The following is a 24454-nucleotide window of genomic DNA, read 5'->3' as shown; positions in this document are numbered from 1 at the left end:
TTTTAAAGCCAAAGTTTATTTATAACTTGACAACTAGTTTTGTTAAACTACTATTATTAGTCATACTTAGACATACCTTAGAGAATCTTCATACTTTCTAAATTATATGAAGGCAGCAGTGGAAGCCAAAGTCAACGAATCGACCTACCATAGAGATTTTTTTTCAGAAGTACTTCCATAGGGTGAGGTTGGCAATTACCTTTCCTTCTTATTGGCTAATGTCCTTGTCCTAATTGTCCCTTTATATATATACAAATAATACATTGAATTTTTAATTCTGCAAGTGCCCCTGAAAATTCCACTAGTACTAAAACTAATCAAGTAGAGTAATATAATGAGTTGATACTCAGTAGAATAGTTGACTGATATTCCTATAATATTGTCAATCATTAATGTTCTTTCGATAGCATCATAAATTACTGCAATAGACAGGAGAAACCGAATTGGCAATGGAGATGTTAAAGAAGTTGATCATCTATGCATTCATATATATAGCTGCTCTCAGAGTCCTGGTTCACGCCCAGAGTCAATCGGTTTAGTAACTCTATCCATCTTTAAGCATGAATTTTAGTTGTATTGTTATTCTGCCAACCATGTAATTAGATTTGTTTTCTCTTTGTTTATATCCGTATATATTCCAGGCTTTCATTAGCATCGATTGTGGATATCAGAAATTCTGGCTATACCGACAAGGTGACAGGCTTAAATTACACTTCAGATGCAACCTTCATGAGAGACTGGTGTTGCAGTAATATCTCATCTAAATCAAGAGCATACCCTTGAACAACAATTCTTGAAAGTGAGAAGCTTCCCAGACGGCAAAAGAATTGTTACACCTTGAAAACTGCTCCTGGCGAAATTAAGTTCTTGATTAGAGCAAGGTTCATGTATGGAATTAGATGGCAAAGGTAAAGTACCAAGGTTTAATCTCATTCTTGGAGCTGATATGTGGGATTCGGTGGAATTGCCAAATGCATCTACCATAGTTACCAAGGAGATCATCCATATTCCCAAGAGAAACTACGTATATATTTGTCTTGAAAACACAGACTCTGGAACACCTTTCATATCAGTGTTGGAATTAAGGCCCCTGAGTAATTCCACTTATCAAACTCAATCAGGATCACTACTGCTCTATAGGAGGTGGGATGTTGGTTCAACTGCCAATCAAACAATCAGGTCAGTTGTTTTATATCAGCAAAATCGATCTAATAATTAATTTGAAGCTTCCAAACTTGCTAGCTTCTATGTTTTAGTCTTCCAAACTTTCATATCCGTGTTGGAATTAAGGCTTATGATGTCTTCTGCTTAGGTGCCTTTTTTTTTTTTTAATCTTTTTAATAATTTTTGTTCTCTTCACTAAGATTCAATAAAATGGAAAAAGTTATAAAACTATGTAAAACTATATAATACAGGTATAAAGATGACATTTATGACCGCATTTGGACGCCCTACAACAGCCAGAACTGGACACCAATCAATAGCTCACTCACTGTCGACACTCGGAACAATTTCCAACCACCGTCTGTGGTCATGCAGACTGCCATTATACCAGAAAACGGTAGCGATTCCTTGCAGTTCAATTGGGAAACTAGTGATCCAGATTACCAATATTATCTCTACTTCTATATAGCTGAACTTCAAGACCACCAGGAAAACCAGATTAGAGAAATGAACATCTTCACAAATGGAAGAGTTGTCGGTAGTAATATAGTCCCCTCTACATACTTATACACAAGCACTAGTTATTCCGTATTACCCATGTTAAGTGAAGAAAAAAATGTGATAACTATCAACAAAACTAAGAATTCAACACTACCGCCCATCCTCAACGCCCTGGAAATATATCGTGCCCAAGAATTCATGCAATGGCTGACTGACCAGCAAGATGGTGTGTATATTCTTCTAGACAATCATTTTCTGTATAGGATTAGTCATCGTTAGTTTGGTTCTTACTTCTTTATGCTTGTAAAAATCTTAGTTGATGCGATCATGAATATCAAGTCAAAATATGGAGTGAAAAGATCAAATTGGCAAGGAGATCCATGCGCCCCGCGGAAGTACTTGTGGCAAGGCCTTAATTGCAGCTACGATGATTATAATCCCCCCAGGATCATATCCCTGTAAGTCTACTCTTTTAGAAAAACTTGACTGGACACTATGTTAATAAGATTATGCATGTAAAAAAGATTATTGGCAAGCAGGAATTTATCATCTAGTGGAATAGACGGCGAGATATCCCCTGACATATCCAAGCTCACATCAATACAAATTCTGTACGCATCTCAAATCTCAAAGAAACCTGTAATCAAGTGATCAACCAATTACAATTAAAATACTGACCACATTCAGCTTAACATTTCAATTACAATTTCAGGGACTTATCAAATAACAATTTGACCGGCCCAGTGCCTGATTTTCTAGTACTGCTACCATACTTGAAAGAGCTGTAAGTTGCTTTATCAGGATTACGGCCATTAGGAAAATTTTCTTGGTTTTAGGAAAACAGGGTCTAATCTTTAATTACAATTTTTTTTTTTTTCAGAAACTTGACTGGAAACAAACTCGAAGGTTCAATTCCAGCTGGACTCTTGCAAAAACAGAAGGATAATTTGCTATCCCTAAGGTTTATTTTCTGTCAAAAGTTGAACATTAAAATTGTCAACGGACTTTTATATTGTTGAATTCTTACATTATTCCTCATGATGATTCAGTGTGCACGAAAATCCAGATCTTTGTCCTAAAGCTTCTTGTGCAAAAAAGAACAAGTTTATTATTCCGTTACTAGAAGCAGCTGTTTCGTTATGCGTCGTCTTAACTGTATTTGCTACTTTATGGGGCTTCAAAAGGAGAAAACAAGGTAAAAAAGCCACTAAATAATTTATTTAGTTTTAGATCACACTTTCAAATTTTGATGAAATTCCAAATTCTATTCATCGAATTTGTGGTTATTAACACGGAAGTTTTCTTCCAGATTTGAATAATAACAGGTCACTGGAGCTGAAAAATCGAAGGTTCTCTTACTCTGATGTTGTGAAGATTACCAACAACTTTGAGACGGTTATCGGGAAAGGAGGATTCGGAACAGTTTACCTTGGATATTTGGATGACAATCAAGTAGCTGTGAAGATGCTCTCTCCATCTTCAGCTCAAGGATATAAGCAGTTTCAAGCTGAGGTATTTCAATGTACTTGCTCATTATTTTTTTAACTTTTTGTATTTTTGAGAATAATTTATATTAGCTTTATCTTTACAGGTCGAACTTCTTATGAGAGTACATCACAAAAACCTGACAACACTTGTTGGTTATTGCGATGAGGGCATAAACATGGGGCTAATCTATGAGTTTATGGCTAATGGGAACTTAGAAAAACATCTCTTAGGTTTGTTTAATAAACCTACATAGCCAGTTTAGACTGCTATTACCTTGAGCAACTTTCTTAGGATGCAGAGATTAATCCAAGGTCTTAATTAATAAATAAACAAGATGCTTATACTTATTAATGCAGGAGATAATGAGGATATCCTGAGTTGGGAAGGGAGACTTAAAATAGCAGTAGAGGCAGCACAAGGTTAGGAAGTATATAGTTTACAATTTTTTTCCTTTTTCGTATGTTTTACATTCTTTTCTTTATGCTTGTAATTTGTTTAATGTTAAGAGTTGGATTTGAAATGTAGGATTGGAGTATCTCCACAATGGCTGTAAACCACCCATATTCCACAGAGATGTGAAATCAACAAACATCTTACTTAACGAAAATTTTCAAGCCAAATTAGCTGATTTTGGCCTTTCCCGAGTTTTTTCAGCTGAAGGTGGAACTCATGTGTCTACAACTATCGTTGGCACCCCTGGATACCTTGACCCTGAGTAAGTATATCTTATTCTTATCAGAACTATAATCTCTAGAATACTGAAGTATTGTCAATTTTCTATCCTACATAGCTGCCCAAATCATGTATTATGGTCCTACAGGTACTATATATCAAACAGGTTGACTGAAAAAAGTGATGTGTATAGCTTTGGGGTGGTTCTCTTGGAGATAATTACAAGCAAATCCGTGGTAGAAAACAATAGTGACAGGACTCATATAAGTCAGTGGGTGAGTTTCATGCTTGCCAAGGCAGATATTAAAAATGTTATTGATCCAAGATTGCAGGGAGACTTCAACTTAAACTCTGTGCAGAAAGCTGTAGAAATAGCAATGGCTTGTATTTCTCCATCTTCCGCCAACAGGCCAACCATGAATCAAATTGTGAATCAATTAAACTATTGTTTAGCAATTGAGATGGCTTGTAAGAAGGTAAGCAATGAGATTGAATCGAAAGAGTCTATTGGAATGATCAGTTCTGATCTTCATGAATTATCTTCCACAGGAAGGTAGTGTACTATTATTATATGTATGTTGGCTACTTTTAATGTGAGAATAAAATGGAATGCAGCTATGAATTCTCACCAACAGTTACATGTTAATATTTTATAATTAAATGAACTAAATTTATTTAATAATTAATTTATTTCAAGGACCGAGGATAGGCAGGGGTGGGTCTGTCCAGAAATAGTTTCCTATTCATGTAATTGCAAATCTCCTGTTGTCGCCTGTCCGCTTGCAGGTTATACATATATCAAACAGGTTTGACTCAATTCAATCAAATATTTCAATGTGGCATTCTAACATTGGCGGAGACCCCTGATTATTAAACTATGAATTAATGTAAGAATAGTTTCTCAATCTATTTATAACCCTTATTTGAAGTCATGATCAACATTACATATCAAGCAAGTAACCAAACAAAGTGAAAATCAGAGAACTCTACGTGTACATTTCCAGTCTATGTTTATCTTTCTTATGCTTTATTAGCATAGATAGAGGCTGGTGTAAGCAAAAATATATCACCTGAATACAATTTACCTGGTTTACAACACTAAACAGTCTTAAATCCAAACTCCTATTAAGAAGAGTAAAAGTGAAAAAAAGGAAGGAAATTAGAGGTGAAAAAAGTGGAATGAAAAAAAAAAAAAAATATGACTCCATGAAATAAATAAAATTAAGAACAGTCTAAATCTATTGTATACAGTTGTAAAATGTAAATCAATGCATAAGTTTAAAGTTGATAGACCTTTAATCACGGATAAGCCTAGTCGTTGAACTTTTCTTCTAACTAAATAAGACTTCATCACAGCAAATGTAGAAGAATTCTGGACAGCTTACATTCATTTGCTTACAAATCTGAAGAACAAAGGGGTAATACAATAAAGGATTCTCCTCAGTGATGAAGCTCTGATGACGAGAAGTAGATTTTCCAGATGAAGAAAAAATAATTAACAACAATACCTTTTACTCTTTAGTTCAACGACTTGAATATTATTCCAGAAAATCAGAAGAACTACAGAGTATTCTACTTCACAATATTTATTTAAACTCAAAGTAAAAGTATTAGAGAACAAACATGCTTAAAGATCTAGCATACTTGTATGTTAACGGGGATCCAGCTCAGTGATTGAAGCTTCATTCACTGAATATTGGACAAAATTGCTTTTTGATTGACCCGGCACAGTCACTTCAGATTTATCCTGTTCCACAACGCTGTGCATAAAGAATGCAGGTTTTGACGGCACTGACAGAGAGACAGAGTTGCTAGTTAGCATTAGAACAACTGAAGTCATGGTTGGTCTATCAGCTTCATTTTCTTGAACACATAGTAATCCAACATGAATACATCTCATAATTTCACTACTGGAATGACCCCTCAAAGTGTGATCCATCGTATTTAAAGCTGTCCCTTTTTTCCAATTTCTCCATGCCTACAAAAAATGAACAATGCACATACAATGTTAGTGCCTTTCTTTGATTTTTGAAATTTCATTGTCATCACTTATCTAGTATCTGAAAGAGAAGAAGATAAAATAGTTAAAAGATTTTGCTTACATAAGTTAGCAGGTCCTCCTCCTCTTCTCCATTGCAAAAACTACTGTTCTTTTGGCCACTAATGATTTCCAAGACTAACACACCAAAGCTGAAAACATCGGACTTAACTGAGAAGTGTCCATACTTTACATATTCAGGAGACATATATCCACTGAAAAGGGTCATAAGTTAGAATTAGTTAGTTTTACTGAAAACCAAAACTATTCATGATTTTGCCACATATAGGAAGTGGTAAAACATAAGAGATCTTGATATTTTCCTGTGATATGAATAAAAAATCTAGTTTTAATTAGCAAGCTCTAAGTATGTTCTTGTATATACTTACAAGGTTTCAACAATTCTACTTGTATCGCCTCGAGTTTGATCCACTTCAAATAACTTTGCCATTCCAAAATCTGAAATTTTTGGGATCATATTTGCATCTAAAAGAATGTTGCTAGCTTTTAAGTCGCGATGAATAATTCTTAATCTTGAATCTTCATGAAGGTAAAGAATTCCTCGAGCTATGCCTCCTATGATTTTGTATCGTTTTTCCCAATCTAATAATAATCGCTTGATTGGATCTAAGAATTCAACAAAACCAAAGCACTTCAATAGATTGCATAAAACATTTGCTTTCTTATATGCAACATATATGCACACACATCTAGTTAATAATTGTTGCATACCAAATATGAAGTTATCTAGGCTTGAATTTGACAAAAACTCATATGTAAGAAGCCTTTCTTTATCTTCCAAGCAGAAACCTAGAAGCCTAACTAGATTTCTATGATGAAGCTTGGCCACCAAGAGGACCTCATTTTTAAATTCTAGATCTCCTTGTCCTAATTGTCTAGACAGCCTCTTCACAGCTATATCCTGTCCGTCAAGAAGTCTTCCCTGAAATGATATTAAGAAAAAAAAATGAGGTAAATGCAAAACAATTGAATTGCATTCCGGGAACTCAAGCTTTACAACTGGATGCATTTTGATCACCAAATGGTGCTCTTTGCCACATTCTCAATTACCAATGGAAAAGTCATCTGTTGCAACTTTGATAGCGCTGAAGTCGAATTGCAAGGATTCCACAGTCTCAATTTCATCACCGACATCTTAAAAATAGTGTCAAGCATATAAATAAACAGCCACTGATAGATGTAAAAATTATGATGGACTTTTATTCCTGAAAAACATATTTACGAAGGCAGATGCTAGAGAGTGATTTCTCTGTTCAGTATTAATTCCTTTCTTCTGTTAATTGCAGCTATTATATCAGAGTTAATAGAAGCAGCCAGATTAAAACAAAATTCTAGCTTGAAATTTCACCCTTAGATTTGATAACCCTTGACATAAAAAACAATGCATAAATGACTAACCTTTTAGCTCTTGCTTTCTTCTTATCTCGCCCTTTGCCTTTCTCCTCCTCTTTAAAAAGACATAAGTTAAAGCGACTAGTAGTGATATGATGATAATTATAGAGACAATAATAATTCCCACAACTACAGGTGCAATGCCTCCTTTGTCTGCAAAAATCAAAATGGCCTCTGAACATTTATAGAAGGGATACAAATCCAAGCGAAAAATACAAAATTCAATAATTAAATTAAAATTTCCCCTTAAAATTTGAGTTTATCAAGTTCGAACTTACTGGGTGGGGTATTAGTTATTTGTGGAGGAGAAATTCTGGGTGGTAGTGGAGGAGACGGAGATGGAGATGGAGCTTCAGTTGATTCATAAAAGGGATACAAATCCCAGCGAAAAATACAGTTAGGCCTCAGAACGTAACCTCCTTGCTTCCCATGACAGCAGCTCTCGAAGTAAGATACAGATTGACGAAGGCAAGAATCGCAATTACTCCGGGATAAGTCTGGAGTACACTGCATTAAGGCGTATATCTTCTGAAAGAAAGTCAAATCAGCTTCTTCAGTGGCAAATTTGAGCTTAGAAGAACCCATAGAGACTTTTGTAACCACGCGATCCATTAACCCTTCCCAGGTCTGATCAAACTGTGTCAAATTCGTAGTGATATTATTCACATTATAGCCAGCATCCCTAGGATCCAGCTCCAGTAATCCAATAAAAGACCGGTTTGCATAGCGTACAAGGCATGGAGGATCTCCTCCCCATAAAAGTGCTTCTTTTTGGTTGGGACATTTGGTTATAAGATCATGGGTTGTGGAGTTGACGCAGCTGAAACAAATTTCTGAAGAAGAATCACCTCTGCAAAGTGCAAGAGCATAAACTTCGATGGTGTCTTGGCCAATAGTAGCAGTATAAAAACCCCCATTTGTTGATACATTAGAAGCAAGATTTGAAAGGATAAGGTTGCGGTTCTTGCCATAAACACTGTTGTTATGCCTAAAAAATATTAGGACTGACGTCAGGTCTATTCAGCCCACAAAAGTCAGATCATTGGAACAACCACCGCCTGCTTCCGTCAGGATAATGGGTGCGCGTCAGGCCAGTCAGAAACTGTGGTGCTCCCACGTGTCTAATCCCTGCTCTAAATCGCGCAAATCATTCTGGAAGGTGGGCAATGTGACATAAAGAAGGATTTGCACAGATAATCCCACCAACTTACAGATTTAGTGATCATTGCCTTAAGGCATCCCACTACAAATTGGGAGCTCCTCTCTCATTGAGGGGAATTGGAACATTTTACGCTTGATTAATTGTTCTCTCTTTCCCTAGAATTCTTAGCATTCAATACCTTGTAATATTATTGTAAAGTCAGTCAGCTAAAGGCGACCTAACCTTTATCATTAATATAAGCATCAGTGGACGTAGGACTTGCTACCTTAGCATCCGAACCACTTTAAAAAGTGTCCCCATTGCATTTACTATCTCATTATCCTTCACATTCACGTGTGTCTTCTGAGTCAGCTCAGCATTTCACACGTGCTTTCGTTGGTGTAAAAATCACGCATCAACAACTGTTAGTTGTGAAGTTTCCCGTATCGTAACATCTCTACCCATTGCTAAGAGTGATGCCTATAGACAGGTAAGTAAGAAGACGAAGAAGATTTGTAAAAGCCATGGCATGTTCAAGAATTCTCCTATGTCTAATTTAATCTAAATGGATTAGTGAAGATGAAACAAGATACAAAACTTTAATAACTCAGAGATGGTTATCCAAGTGCAGGAATCTCTGGCTTAAGAACATGCCTTTATTAAGAGACTTTACAACCTACCTACTTCGCGCCAGAAATAGTGGTGAGATCGTGAGACTTAATAAGAGGACTTTGACTGTGAGACAACGAAATATAAAATGCGTATATTTTGAAGACTATTGTTGAGTGAAGCTTCAAACGGTGTCGTGTTGGAGTAAGCAATATGCTGTCATTTTGAAGTTTTATTAAGTGACAGATCTCAGCCTTTGGTTTCAGTCTAATCCAAAGGTGCAAATGAAGCCTTGAGGTCAACCTATTTAAAGCTGAAGTTATACAGAAACGAATAGTAGCTTTCATCCTCTCTATCGCGTTTTTTCATCTCTGCTAGGGTTTTATTCTTAGTTTGGTTAATCTTCAATTTGTGTAATTTGTTGAAATTTATTAGGTAAATTGTGGGTAGAAGAAGTGTTTGGCTCTTCTGGTTGAGACGCTTGAAGTAGTTGTCTTTGAGAGTAGATTACGGGGTATTGAAGGTTGGATGATTGTGTGATTTGAGTGGCTGTTATTGACTGAGTTGTAATCTGTAATTGGATTGATCCTTATAGTGTAGTGAGCCTCCATTTTACTTGGAGCTCAATGTGGACGTAGTTTATTCCTTTGGAATAAACGAACCACGGTAAAAATTGGCTGTGTTCTTGGTTCTTGATTTGTTATTGTTTGTGTTGTTTCTTGAGTGTTTGCTAGTCGTGTTTGATAAAGGAACAGGTTAGGTTTAGTTTGATTGATTATTAATAGTGGTATCAGAGTTAAGGGGTTTTCGGTCTGATCTGAGTGATTCTTGAAACCTAGGGTTTATACAAATTGGGGGTTTCGATATAATCAGTCAAATTAGAGTCTTAGGGTTAGGAAAACCTTAGATTTTCTAGTCAATTTCTTGAAATCAGTTCCAAATTCGATCCTAACTAAATTAGGGTTTCTTCTGTGTCAACCCTAAATTCAAACACCAACCCGAAATCTAAACACTATGACTACTACACGAGTTGAAATCACCCAATTCGATGGGAAAATTGATTTCAATAGTTGGAAGAAGAAAATGAAAGCCTTATTATCACTTAATAAGGTAGCCATTGCACTGGAAAAGGACGAGACCAAATGGTCAGAGGAGAAACTGAAAAAAAAAAAGGTAGAAGTGGAGGAGGAGGCGTACAACCTGATCATTATGAACCTCTCCGACAGGGTCCTGCAAAAGGTAGACGGCTTTGAAACTCCGACAGCGGTATGGGGTAAACTCGAATCCCTTTATGCATTATAGTCCGCACCTAATCTAGCTTACTTAAAAGGTGTTTTATTTGCATATAAAATGGATAGCTCTAGGACTATTGATGAGTTCTTGAAACTGACCCAAGTGTTGAAGGGTACAGTTCAAGAACTTGAAGACTCTAGTTTAGCTATGATTCTTTTGAATTCTTTAACTGAAGATTACCAGGTTGTAAAAAATGCCCTTCAATACACTGGTACTGTCCCAAGTGTGGATTTAATAGTTTCAGGATTAAAAGCTAGGGCGTTAGAGATTAAAGTGCAGAGAAGAACTGGTAGTAACCTATTTGTTAAGGGAAAAGGTGACTTTAACCACATAAGTAATTATGTCCAGTCTGATAGTGGGCCTAGGAATAAGAAAAAGGGAAAACAAAACCGTAAGGCCAAAGGAGAAACCAGGAAGTGTTTCTTCTGTAATAAGGCTGGCCATTTGAAAAAGAACTATTATGCCTGGCTTAAGAAACAGAAACAAGGGAACACTGAAAGCAACCTAGCAACCTCTAAGTCCAATTTAGAAGAATCTGAAGTTCTAATTGTTTCTAAAACAGAAAAATTAAATGATTGGGTAATGGACTCTAGTTGCTCATTTCATATGAGTCCCAATAAAGATTGGTTTCAGGACTATGAGGAGAATAGGTTAGAAACAGTTTACATGGGGAATAATAATGCTTGTAGAGTTGAAGGGATAGGCAGCATAACCTTAAAACTAAACAATGGTAAAACTGTCAAGTTGACTAAAGTGAGATACATTCCAAAATTAAAAAGAAACCTAATTTCATTAGGTAGTTTAGATGAGTCTGGTTGTAGTTATAAAGCTGAAAATGGTTGCCTTTATGTCTATAAAAGTAATTGTGTTTTGCTTGAAGGGATAAAAAGGAATGGCTTATATATTCTGTCTGGATCCTATTATTTTGATCATTTAAATTCTGCTTTGGTTTCTACTAACTTGAATGTTATTGAAAAATGGCACTTAAGACTAGGCCATATGAGCCAAAAAGGCTTGGACATCCTCCATATGTTTGGTAAGGACCCAATTGAAACTCTTGAATTTTGTGAGACCTGCATTATGGGCAAGCAACACAGGTTGAGTTTCCAAAAGGGGACTCACCTGGCTGCCAACTGCTTAGAATATTTGCATGCTGACTTATGGGGACCTGAAAGGGTCAAATCACATGGGGCTAGTAGTTATTTTCTGTCCATAGTAGATGATTACAGTAGGAATGTGTGGGTTTTCTTGCTTAGGACTAAGGATGAAGCTTTGGGTAGGTTTAAGAGTTGGAAGGTCCTTGTAGAGAACCAAACTGACAAAAGAATTAAAACTTTTAGAACAGACAATGGCTTAGAGTTCTGTAACCTAGAATTTGACTCCTATTACACTGAACATAGCATCCTAAGACATAGAAATGTTAGGTGAACCCCTCAGTAGAATGGGGTTGCTGAAAGAATGAACAGAACCCTTTTAGAGAAGGTGAGATGCCTTCTCTTCACATCCAGCCTTCCTAAGTCATTTTGGGGAGAAGCCCTAAATACAGTTGCCTACCTTATTAATAGAAGTCCCTCAAGTGCCATCAGCTTTAAATGTCCTGAGGAAAAATGGAGTAATCGGAAACCTAGTTTAGGACACTTGAGGACCTTTGGATGTGCTGCATACGTCCATAACAGTGAAGGGAAATTAGATCCTAGGTCACTTAGGTGTGTCTTCCTAGGTTACCAAGAGGGAACCAAAGGGTATAGGCTTTGGGATAAAAGTACCCTAGGAGTTAGGATAATAATCAGCAGAGATGTAATTTTCAATGAAAATATATTTCCTTGCAAAATTGCTAACCCTGATGCAGGATCAACAAGTAGCAATCCTATGACCCAGGACTAGCCTGGGAGAGTCCAAATTGAGGTGGAGCCTGCTGAAATTCCACCTAGATTGGAACATCAGGAAGCTGAAGTAAATGAACCAGATCTGGACCTTGACTTGGAAGAGGAAAATGCAACAGAACCTGCTAAACCCCATCCTGACCCCTTAGCTCAGTACTAGCTAGCCATGGATAGAAGTAGGAGAGAAATCAGGCCACCAGCAAGATACTCCTATACGGATTTGATTTACATGGCCCTGGTGACAGGGGCTCAAGTTTAGAGGACAGAACCAGACTGCTATGAAGAAGCAGTTAGATCCAAAGACAAAGAAAAATGGCAAGCAGCAATGGAGGAAGAGATGTTGTCCCTAAAGGAAAAGGCAACCTGGTCTTTGGTTCCAAATCCCAAAGACTAGAAACTTATTGAATGTAGATGGTTGTTTAAGCTTAAAGAAGGCATGAACCCCACTGGACCCCCTAGATATAAGTCCAGGTTGGTAGCCAAAGGCTACACACAGCGGGAGGGAATAGACTTTAATGAGATATTCTCCCCCGTTGTTAAATATAAGAGCATTAGGATTATGCTAACCATAGTTGCTCATGAGGACTTGGAATTAGAACAACTGGACGTTCAAACTGCTTTTTTGCATGGAAACTTAGAAGAAAGGATTTACATGAGACAGCCTATAGGATTTGTAGATAGAAATCTGCCCAACCATGTATGTTTACTTCATAAATCCTTATATGGACTGAAACAGTCCCCTAGGCAGTGGTATAAATGTTTTGATGCTTTTATTCTCAACATTGGCTTCAATAGAAGCAAATATGACAGCTGTTTCTATTATGCTTTATATGATGACATGCCTTTATATTTGCTGTTGTATGTTGATGACATGCTTTTAATTAGCAAGTCTAAATCTAGGATAGAAGAGCTAAAGAAAAAATTGAACTCTAAATTTGATATGAAGGATTTGGGAAGTGCTAAACAGATTCTAGGCATAGTAATAGATAGAAACAGAAAGGACTTTAAATTAAAAATCCATCAGAAGGCTTATCTGGAAAATTTAGTGTCTAGGTTTGGCATGGCAGGTTCTAAAACTGTAAATATACCCCTAGCTGGTCACTTTATGTTAAGTAGATCACAATGCCCTAAATCTGATACAGATTTAATAAAAATAGAAAACATCCCTTATGCAAACGTAGTTGGGTCAGTAATGTATGCCATGATTAGTACCTAACCACACCTTTCTTTTGCAATTTCCTTCTTAAGCAGATTTATGTCAAATCCTGGTTTTGAACATTGGCTTGCTCTTTAATGGCTTCTTAGATATATCAATAGTTCTGTTCATGTGAGCTTGAAATATGAAAAAAGATATGACTCACTTGATCTGGTAGGGTTTGTAGATTCTGACTTTGCAGGTGACAAGGATTCAAGGAAATCAACCACTGCATACGTGTTCACCTTGGGAGGAAATTGTGTGAGCTGGAAGTCCCAACTCCAGCCAATTGTTGCCCTATCAACAACTGGGGCAAAGTATGTAGCTGTAACGGATGTTTTCAAGGAAGCTCTATGGCTCCAAGGGTTACTGTTAGAGGTTAATCTGTTGGAGGGTGTTGTCACTATCTATTCAGACAGCCAAAGTGCCATACACCTGAGCAAAAATCCCGTGTACCACAAGAGAACCAAACATGTTGATGTCAAATACCATTTTGTAAGGGAACTGGTGGATAAAGGAGTGGTCATTTTGAAAAAAGTGCCAACCAAGGATAACCCTTCAGATATGGGAACAAAGGTGGTCTCTCCAACCAAGTTCAAGCACTGCTTGAACTTGCTGCATATTCAGTAAAAGGCAGCAACTGAGCTATGATGAGTAACTTGTGGGTAAACTGCACTGATAAGGTATATGGTCCTTGTGAGGTGTTGAAGCTTCAAGGTGGAGATTGTTGAGTGAAGCTTCAAACGGTGTCGTGTTGGAGTAAGCAATACGCTATCATTTTGAAGTTTTATTAAGTGACAGATCTCAGCCTTTGGTTTTAGTCTAATCCAATGGTGCAAATGAAGCCTTGAGGTCAACCTATTGAAAGCTGAAGTTATACAGAAACAAATAGTAGCTTTCATCCTCTCTATCGCATTTTTTCATCTCTGCTAGGGTTTTATTCTTAGTTTGGTTAATCTTCAATTTGTGTAATTTGTTGCAATTTATTCGGTAAATTGTGGGTAGAAGAAGTGTTAGGCTCTTCTGGTTAAGACGCTTGTAGTAGTTGTCTTTGAGAGTAGATTACGGGGGATTGAAGGTTGGATGATTTGAGTGGCTGTTATTGATTGAGTTGTAATCTGTAATTGGATTGATCCTTATAGTGCAGTGAGCCTCCATTTTACTTGGAGCTCAACGTGGATGTAGTTTATTCCTTTGGGATAAACGAACCATGGTAAAAATTGGCTGTGTTCTTAGTTCTTGATTTGTTATTGTTTGTGTTGTTTCTTGAGTGTTTGCTGGTTATGTTTGATAAAGGAACAGGTTAGGTTGAGTTTGATTGACTCTTAACAACTATAAAATAATGTTGTATTTTCCCTTAAATATTAGTCCATTTAATTATTTTTTAATAATTGTTTATTTACCTTTTCATTTTTCTTACAAAATTTAAAGTAATATTACATAAGAACATACCTAACAATTGCGTGTGTTTCACTTTGACATGAGTCACCTCTTCTAAACCACTAGCTCCTCTGGCTCCCTCCACTCATTGTTCGCCGCCTTTGACCTCTTTTTGACGCCGCAAGTAAGTCGCGTTTTACGACCCTTATCCTCTGCAAACGTCGGATTTCGTTGGTATTGATTTGTGGTTTGCTTTTTGAAGTGTATTGTGTGTAATTACCTGGTCGTCGGCGACTCTACATCATTTCCAACCTTGCCACAACCAAGCTGCCCACCACCTATTTGACAAAATTTCTCACCCAAAGCCACCACCTAGCTACTACACCCTTTGAGATCATTTTCATTGTCATTTCAGATTTAACGATGTGTAAAGGACTACACTATCTTTTACCGTTATTTTAAACAATTTTATATTAATTTAGGAGTAAAAATATGAAATTTATGAAACTAGGCTTGGGCCTTTGCTATTTCGCTAAACCTTGGGCGGTAACATGTCGTTTACTATAAAATATATGATGTTACTATTCAGAATAAGTGACCTGTGAACCTTTGGTTTGTATAAAGTTTGTGAGCTTTAAAACATTCACACCCTTAAGGTTTAATGTAAATCGTTAGGCTCAAAGGTTTAAATAAATGACATTACAAGCCCAAATATTATAATAACTAACCGTTGTTGATTTAATCCTTTAGATGGAGGGGTAACATTGGAAAAGTGCAATATTAATCGGATCTGAAAAAACAAAAGAATCTATCTTTTTTGTATAAATGATAGTACAGTTGACCATGAGTAACAAAAAGACAAAGTAAACAAGTAGTTTATCTTATAAAATACACTTATCTATTTTGTCTAACATTTTTTTATTTTATTTTCTTAATTAAACTTTGCATCTTTTTATATTATTATTTTTAACTTTTATAATATTTAAAAATTATATGATAGAAAATATTTTTCTCCGATTTATACACTTATTATTTTAATTTTATTGGATAAAAATTTTTATTTTTTTATGAAAAATATTAAGAGACTTCACAATCTACCTAGTACCTACTTCTCGTCAGAGATGGTGATGAGACTATATAAGAGGACTATGACATGACATTGAGACAAGGAAAAGCGGATTTTTTAAGACTATAATATAATGTTGTATTTTCCCTTAAAAGATTAGTCCATTTTATTATTTTTTTAGTCATTGATTAAATAGTAATTGTTTATTTACCCTTTCATTTTTCTTACCAAATTTAAAAGCGTTTTTGATAGTAAAACTTGTGTCTTTTAACCTTTTTTTTTTTTTTTTTTAATGATCAAGGTGTTCAAGTCAATTTATACACACCTTAATTAATCTTTTGAATCTATTAAACACTCTACAAACCTAATGATGTAAGGTAAATTACAAATGTGATAGATAACTGTAAGGTAATTCGAAACAAAAAAGTCAATAAAAGGGACAAATCTTTTTTATCATCATATCAACCCCTTAATGTTAGTTTAACATTTTTGTAGAGATTACATGTTGGTTTTGAAAATGCGATGCTAACTCCCATGTGTTTGGCCTCTTTTGTAGGAAGTATAGCTAAATGAAATAAACCATAACATGACTTAGAAGTTGAAAATTAAACTAATGGGATATGCACTAGAATGCAAGAGGCCAGTGTTAGTGCGAAGACTTCAATTGCGCGTAGAATCAATTAACAATAAAAAAAAACAAAACCCACTTGGAATTCAGAAAAGCAGAAGTTTTTAAGCTTTTTCTCATTGACTGCAGTCGTCAAAATTCTACAAAGCACTCTTTACGTTTAGTTGAAGAACATTTAATTTAATCCAAACATGCTAATGTATAACACATACAATTTTGGTACGAAATTATTGAAGAATTAAAAAACTAAGAGCATATTAAATAAATAAAATAAAATATATGAAGAATTAAAAAACTAAGAGCATATTAAATAAATAAAATAAAATATATGATGATACAATTCTGAATAAGTGACCTGTGGCTCATATGAAGTTTGTGGACTTTTAAACATAAACACCCTTCAGGTTTAATGAAACTTTTGTTAGACCCAGAGGTTTAAACAAGTAATAACCCGGACGTTATAATATAGTGATATTTTCATCCAAAAGATAACAACCGTTAGTTTAATCCATTAGATGGAGGGGTAACATTGAAAATGCGCTAAAAATTAATCAGACTCAAAGAATGAAAGAAACAAAAGAGTTTATCTTTTTTTGTATCACATGATAGTTTAATTGACCATGAATAACAAAGGGACAAAGTAAACATATAATTTATCTAATAAAATGCACCTATCTATTTTGTTTAACATCTTTTATTTTATTTTCTTAATTTCATTATTTTTAACTATTATAATGTTTAAAAATTATATAATAAAAAGTATTTTTTTTTATTTATACACTTATTAGTTTAATTTTATTAGATAAAAAAAATTCTTATGAAAAACATTTTTCGATTTTTAATATTTATTGTATTTAATTAATGTTTTGTTTGTTTTATTTATAATTAGATAAGACAAAAGGTTTTTTGGGTCGTCAGATCTTGTGTATTAGGTAACAAATTAGGCCAATGATGCTTACTTTTTTTATAAAAATGTCATGATATTATAACATTTGGGTTTGTAATTTACTTGTTTAAATCTCTAGGACTAACTACACTTACAATAAACCTGAAAGACCTTTATGTTTTAAAGCCAAAGTTTGTGTATAATTACTTGTTTAAACCTCTAGGTTTAACTGCATTTACAATAAACCTGAAGGATTTTTATATTTTAAAGCCAAAGTTTGTGTATAATTACTTGACAATTAGTTTTTTTAAACTACTATTATTAGTCATATTGACATATCCTTAGAGAATTTTTTTTTTTTCTTTTTTTTAATGATCGAGGGTATCTAAACCAGTTTATGCACATCTCAATTAATCTCCTGAAACCCTAGAACTATCGGTAGGGTAAGGTAAGACATTCAATGGCTACGTACCCTTACTAACAACCGAGAAGGGACTCGGACTCAAGACATCTTGAGTGATATATCCAAAAGTCACTATCAAACCATTCGATCACCCAAAGATAGTTTCCTTAGAGAATCCTTCAGACTTTCTAAATTATAATGAAGGAAGACCAGCTGAAAGCCAAAGTCAATGAATTTTTAAAAGTACTCTAAGAGAATTAGGTTGGCAATTACTTTCCCCTCTTATTTGCTAATGTGTCGTTGTCCTAATTTTATTTGTAATGAATTTTCTTATTAAAATTAGTTCTTTGAGACATATATCTAATAGAATCATTCATTTTTTGTAATTTCTAACAATAGGGAAGACTAGCTCAAAGCCAGAGTCAATGAATCAACCCTTTCCATGCGTACCAAAAAATTCTGGCAAGTATCAAATCTCTCGAAATATATATATAAATCACCAATAGGTAACATGTTAATATGTAATGGATAATCTCTTGCATATATCGGACTAATTGCTTTCTCTGGACTCTTCAATTCGGCCTCTGAACAAAATTTCGGCCAGTTTTTTGCTGGGCCAATGGGTGCATTTTCTAAGTGAGGTCAGTTGACAGTCTAGAAGAAGGTTGTGGGTATTGGGCTTAAGGTTTATTGCCACTTCAAATAGACGTCCTCCAACAACTATGGAAACTTATCTTCATTAATATTATTCATATAGAAAAAATAATAATTTTAATAGAATTAAATGAAATATGAATACCGATTATTATAATAAAGACTCAATTTCACTAATTTAATTGACAAAATTGAGTTTTCCTTTTTGTAGTTACTTTTTTATTTTATTTTTTAGGACCATCTTTAAATATTTTTAATTATACAAACTAAATTCATTTAATAATTAATTTGTTTTGGGGATTGGGTTCCCACCCCTCTCAGAAATTAATTCGGAAATGAGTTTTCATTTCTATCCCTGCCCCATCCTTGAAATTTTAGTTTAAATACCCTCCTCAAACAAAGTGGCGACAAGAGAGAACCTGTCCGACTGTACCCACGGGGGCAATTGCAATCCCTAGAAACAACCTAACAGGTTTAATTCCAGTTAAGCTCTAATCAAAGAATGGTTCATCGTCATTAAGATATTATATTCTTTTAATGAAAACTATTAACCTAATTTACAATAATACCACTAGGTACCACATCATTATACAACCAATTAATGTATTTTATTATGAGTATTTTTCTCTTATCAATCTTTATCACACATGTAGTGTCAAATTACTTGATTATGCATTATATGCGACAAAAATTGTATTTAGTCTGAAGTATGAAGAAGAGATAATTGAATGAAAATGGAGACAACTATGAGAAGTGTTATATGCTATAAGATGAATACGATGGTTACTTAGGTCTAGTGTATCGAAACATTATACGAAAATGGGAAAGTTTTAAGCTTTTTGTTATTGACCTGAGAGTCAAATTATTCTCTAAGCAGCACTCTTTAGTCCAGTTAATTGAACAACACTTCAATCAGCAAAAACTAATGTATAACTGAGATAACTGGAAAACAACAAGGAGTTGAGTAAGCTGACAAAGTGCAATACAAAATATTGCAAACACATAAAAGTTTGCGTAGAATTACTTTGACAATTAATTTTATCAAACTCTTATTAAAATTAGTTCACATATTCTTTGTAAATTCTAACGAAGAAAGACCAGCTCAAAGCCAGAGTCAATGAATCAACCATTAACTTTTGTTTCTGGCTTGTGGGCTAATGTCTTGGTCATTGTCCCCAGCTGCTCACATTTTTTTATTTTTATTTCGGAATTGAAAATTGCCAACATATAAATTTTAGTCGGAATACTTCAGCAGCGTCTTCCCATAGCATTTATAAACTGTACTATACACAGGAAGAAAATTTATGATGCTAATTAATAGTATACGTATAGCTGACAGCGTAGCTCTAATTCCTAGCATGTCATCAATAGGAAAGAAGAAATTTTTTTATTTTTTATTATTAATTTCTCATTGACTTGAGGGTCAAAAGTTTGGCATTTGTGTATATCACATCACTGATTCACTGGGGCCAACCGTCGTTCGTTTCACGGCCCATCCAATAAATCCTTGTGGAAAAAAAATTTAACCTATAAATTTGTTGATATTTACTGTGAAGAGAATGATATATTATATATACACCTTCCCTAGAGTCGTGCGCCTTGAAAATTCCCACATGGTGCTAAAATTTAATTAGTCACAAAACTTCCAGTAGCAACAAGGTTAGTTTAGACTACTAACTAGAAAATTTGACTAATTAGGGGTGTTATTGATCCAAGCCGAGCAGAGTTTTTGGTTTAACGAGCTCGACTCATAAGAGAGGAATAATAAACGAGTCGAGCCAGAGCCGAGTCAGAAATTATGTGACTCGGCTCAGCTCGATAATATATTTGGCATATTTCGAGCCGACTCAAACTCCAAATAAGTCTCTTTTTTTTTTTTTAATTTTTTTAACAAAAATTCGCTGGACAACAGTCTGATTGTCTGAAATTCAAATAAATGCAAATTATAATTTAACTTTGTCCGGGCAACAGTCTGGGTAGCAGCCATCTCCAAATAATTTTGAAGCTAAACCATGTTCAATATTGAAAATAAGAAAATTAGTTTAAAATATTTAAATATGGCAGGCGAATTCAGAAGGGCTTAAAATTGAAAAATCATAATTTAACTTTTCGTTAATTTGCTGGCAGAGCAAGTTTGGCCCCAGTCCAATTCAAATAAATTTGATTAATATTTGCAAACAACATTAACAGTTTATTTTAACTCGCCAATTTAGATAAATAAACATAAATATCCTCCGTTTTTCACCTCAGATATCCTCAGGAAGTGACCCCTGTTGTTGCTCCCCAAATCAAAGAAGAATCTCTTCTGATCGGCTCTTATTACTTTTGAAACCCCCATGTTACCTAATTCATCTTGTGCCGGCAAGTCAACCGACCTGTCAACATTTAGTTCAGAAGCAGAGGCAGGTTGGCTACTATGGCCAGAAATGAAGCCAGCGCCAACATCATCTGAAAGCCCAACAAGACGCTCTAAAGGTTCAGAACTTTGCTATTTCACACACACATACAACATAACCAAAAAAGGGATAAGTAAGACATTTGATAAATGCAACAATTGTATGTGTAAAAACAGAAAAGGGGTTTATGCAAGCTCTGCAAGTACGCCTGATTGGGCAATATGAAAAGCCGCGATGCTTCATTAATTTCTGCCGGAATGTTTCTGAATGCTGTCCACCCTTCGTCCCAAGAACTTCCAGCAGGAACAATAATAGTACTGCCATTTCTACTAACAGATGCTTCCGATACCTGCAGAAATAAATTTAATAAGGCAATAAGTTTTAGGAATAACAATACTAACCATTAGATTAGCCTTATCATCTTCACACTTATAAAGACGCATAAGAAGACAAAACTGGAAAACCAAAGTACTAAAAGCCTTATCATCTACAGTGTGTGAAGGTGAAAATCTGTTCCCATTCCTTCAATTTTTCAAACTAAATTTCAGGCACATTTGTACACCAAAGATTGATCTCAAAGAAAAGAATTGGAAATCTCCAAATTTTGCATAAGACTTCCAAAAGGCAACTAAAAATGATTCAAAATCTGTTCGATGAGTGATTCTAACACCAACTAATCGACACGTGCGTAACGTTAATTGATCAAGGGACACCCGTGATTATGGAGAGAATGTAGAATAAATGCAATGAGAGCTTTTTAAAGTGGTTCGGATGCTAAGATAGCAAGTCCTACGTCCACTGATTTGTATTAGTATAGTGGGTCAGGTCGCAACAGCAGACTGACTTACAAATGATTAGGAAAAGTAAATACAAAGTTTGCAAGAGAGAGAGAGTTCAAGTGTAAAATGGCCGAATCCCCTTAATGAAGGGGTCTTCCTCCTTTTGTACCAAGATGAATGCAAGGAATCATCATTAAATCCTTGGGTTGGTGTGAATGTCAAGAGATAATCCGGCTTTACGTCCCATTGCCCACTTTCCAAGCTGATTTCACGCGATTTGGAGCACGGAAATGGACACGTGGGAGCTCCATAGTGTTTGGCAGGCCTGACGTGCGCTTACTGTTCTGACGGGAGCAGGTCACACTTCATCACGTGACTTCCCACGTCAGCCCTTGATTTCCCAAGCATAACAGAAGTCCCCTAGTTTTCAAGGTTTGGGGATCGAACCTTGGAAACTAAGTCATGCCGCGATTGGAGGTTCTGGTAATTTCGACCTGAATGGAAGAAACTCGGGACAGGGCCTTTTTCGAACACGACCTCGCACAATCTTTGCCCAAACGACCTGACAATCATCATCCTAATGACCTGGATTCATCGGACGTTTCTTACCGTGCCTTAGGGTTGGAGATTCAATGAGCTTGTTTCCGCGCTGTCAGGCGCTCTGCACGTGTTAAAGCGTCTGGCAGGCGCATTAAATGCGTTGTGTGCTGACCTGGTGTTGTTTTGATAGCATTAATTGCACGACACATTCGAAACGACGACCCTTATCACAACATTGAATGCGACGTGGGGCGCATTTAATGCGGAGAGAGAGAAGGCTGTCATTTCGATTCCGAGGGGTGGTAACCGTTGGTTCGCAGTCCATATAAAAGCCCAAATTTTTCAGATGATGCCACCAGAATCCCTTCTGCCTCGAGCGAAAAATCTTTGCAAACCGGAGGCTCTTCTTTTCCGATTGGCATCTCTCAGGTATCCAAAACAAGATCTGTCCTCAGTCACGCGCCCCAGAAGGTAAGGTCCTTTTCCTTCTTCCTCTTTTTTTTTTTTTTTTTTTTGTGTTTGGTTGGTGGGCAATGGCGTTGGGTCTCCTAGTGTTTCATCAGAGACGCGTCGTAGGATTCGAGCCGTGGATGGCGGCTCGAATTACTGTTAGGGTTTAAGGAATTTGTCCCATCCCGTCGTGCAGGACAACATGTGATGGCTAAAATGACCTGTCTGTCGATGTTGCAGACTCTGGAATGGAACCGTCAACGTCCAGACCCGAGGAAGGAGCCAGTTTGTCTTCGCGGGACGTTCCCGCGGACGCATCCCTTGATGTCTTCTCGGTTCTCACCCGAGAAGAGTTCGATAGGATAAAAAGACAGTTCGACGTCCGCGCAGAGGTGTTCCTTGACAACACCCGGTCGTTGCGGCATACTTCCGATGGCCTAGCTGCGATCTCCGAAGAGATCTTCAAGGGTGTTGGGATGATTCCTTTCCATCCTTTCATTAGGTAGGTCCTGGATCACTTTGGGATCGCACTAATGCAGTTGATGCCAAACACGTATGTCATCGCCATCGCGATGTACATCGCGTGCCGCGAGAGTGGCTTGGGCGAGCTAACTACCATCACCGAAGGGATACATAGCTATCCCAGCAACGCGGGGGCCTACGAGACAAAGTTCTTCTTTTTCTGCTATGACGGCTACTACCGCTTTCAGAAACCAAGTAGGTTCTTCTTCGCTAGGTTCATTGTCTGTTCGCTTCCTTTATTATAACGACCTGCCTTCTTTTGTAGTTAACAAGACGACTAGCCAAGACTTGCTCGCTGACCCGGACATGCTAGTGTCTTTTGGAGTCCTTCCCGAGGAAAGTCGAGACACGAGGAAGCTCGTGACGACCGTGAATTTGCGAAAGTATGGTTTTTTCAGTAACAACGCGTCTTTGGAGTCCCCAGAAGAAGGTAAGTTACATTGATTCCCCTCAGGTCATAGAATAATTTTTGTTTAGTTACTAATGTACTTGCATGCAGCGACCATGCCTCTGAAGGAGTACGAGCAACCCCGACGAGCACCGTTCATCTTCCCTCGATCGAGGAGAGAAAGGGCGGTCGAAGCTGCTCGCCCCATAACGGCACAACTGGTGCGAACAGCCGCGCCTTCCCAGTCTTGTCCTGAGCACGAAACGACCAGGACAGAACATGTCGCTCAGCCACCACCTGCTCGCCCGAGGAAGAAGGCTCCGGCCTAGAGGTCGAAGAAGAGGAAGCAGATTCAGGTCGACGAGTCAGAGACCGAATCTGAGGAAGAGCCCTTAAGGTCGCGATAGGACTCAAGAAGGAGGTCGGGCAAAGAACCCGCGGACTAGGCGATTGTTGCCGACAAGGCGAAGGGCGCACTAATGCTGGACTCGTTGGGGAGCCTGCCCGAAAACCTGCAGCTGATAGTCTATTCTCTGCTCGAGTATGGGCTATCGGAGTCATATGATGAGTTCGCCGATATGGACGATGACCTGATGACCACGTCGTTCCAACATCTAAGCAAGGTAATCGAAATGTTCTCAAAGTTTGTACGCCATTTTCATTCTAATTCACTTCTTGCTCGCAGGCTTTGCTTGCAATGAGGATGTCCATGGAGAAGACTCGGCTGGGGGCCGCGAAGGGGGCAAGTGATCTAAAAGAGGAGGTCGCGAAGCTCAAACAGAGCCTGGAGACCGTCGTAGCGGAAAGAACACAAGCATTCGAAGTGGCGAACAGGTACCTGAACCAAAAGGATGCCGCTTTGCGGACAGTGGACTTCCAAAAGGTGGAGCTTGAACGACGTGCGGAAGGAGTAAATGAGCTTCAGAGGACAACCGTTAGGCTCTTTAAGGAGGTCGGAGAGAAGG

The 24454-nt window shown here is 36.8% G+C and overlaps 3 protein-coding genes across 3 annotated transcripts; 1 reads left to right on the top strand and 2 right to left on the bottom strand.

The window, feature by feature from the left end:
• The first annotated feature begins 449 nt into the window (after positions 1-449).
• On the top strand, positions 450-4382 carry LOC116119927 (putative leucine-rich repeat receptor-like serine/threonine-protein kinase At2g19230). The gene is given in 17 exon segments (XM_031405866.1): positions 450-533; positions 642-667; positions 669-764; positions 766-818; positions 821-893; positions 895-1179; positions 1416-1891; positions 1982-2123; positions 2205-2276; positions 2378-2449; positions 2546-2626; positions 2715-2860; positions 2975-3177; positions 3257-3383; positions 3510-3572; positions 3679-3868; positions 3974-4382. Coding segments are annotated over 17 exon segments (2598 nt in total).
• A 1094-nt stretch (positions 4383-5476) lies between these two features.
• LOC116119926 (putative receptor-like protein kinase At4g00960) lies at positions 5477-10144 on the bottom strand. Its single transcript, XM_031405865.1, has 9 exons — positions 10025-10144; positions 8840-8874; positions 7555-8252; positions 7283-7429; positions 6931-7018; positions 6596-6837; positions 6253-6490; positions 5928-6078; positions 5477-5803 (listed from the first exon to the last, which is right to left on the bottom strand). The coding sequence occupies exons 1-9, from the start codon at positions 10142-10144 to the stop codon at positions 5477-5479; spliced, it is 2046 nt and encodes a 681-aa protein (XP_031261725.1).
• A 10479-nt stretch (positions 10145-20623) lies between these two features.
• LOC116119925 (transcription factor Pur-alpha 1-like) lies at positions 20624-21253 on the bottom strand. Its single transcript, XM_031405864.1, has 3 exons — positions 21212-21253; positions 21019-21159; positions 20624-20902 (listed from the first exon to the last, which is right to left on the bottom strand). The coding sequence occupies exons 1-3, from the start codon at positions 21251-21253 to the stop codon at positions 20624-20626; spliced, it is 462 nt and encodes a 153-aa protein (XP_031261724.1).
• Positions 21254-24454: the final 3201 nt, after the last annotated feature.

The sequence above is a fragment of the Pistacia vera genome, unplaced genomic scaffold (genome assembly GCF_008641045.1).
Source record: "Pistacia vera cultivar Batoury unplaced genomic scaffold, PisVer_v2 Contig911, whole genome shotgun sequence".
NCBI lineage: Eukaryota > Viridiplantae > Streptophyta > Magnoliopsida > Sapindales > Anacardiaceae > Pistacia > Pistacia vera.
The sequence above is the reverse complement of the archived record's forward strand: the minus strand, read 5'-3'. Positions and strand labels throughout refer to the sequence as shown.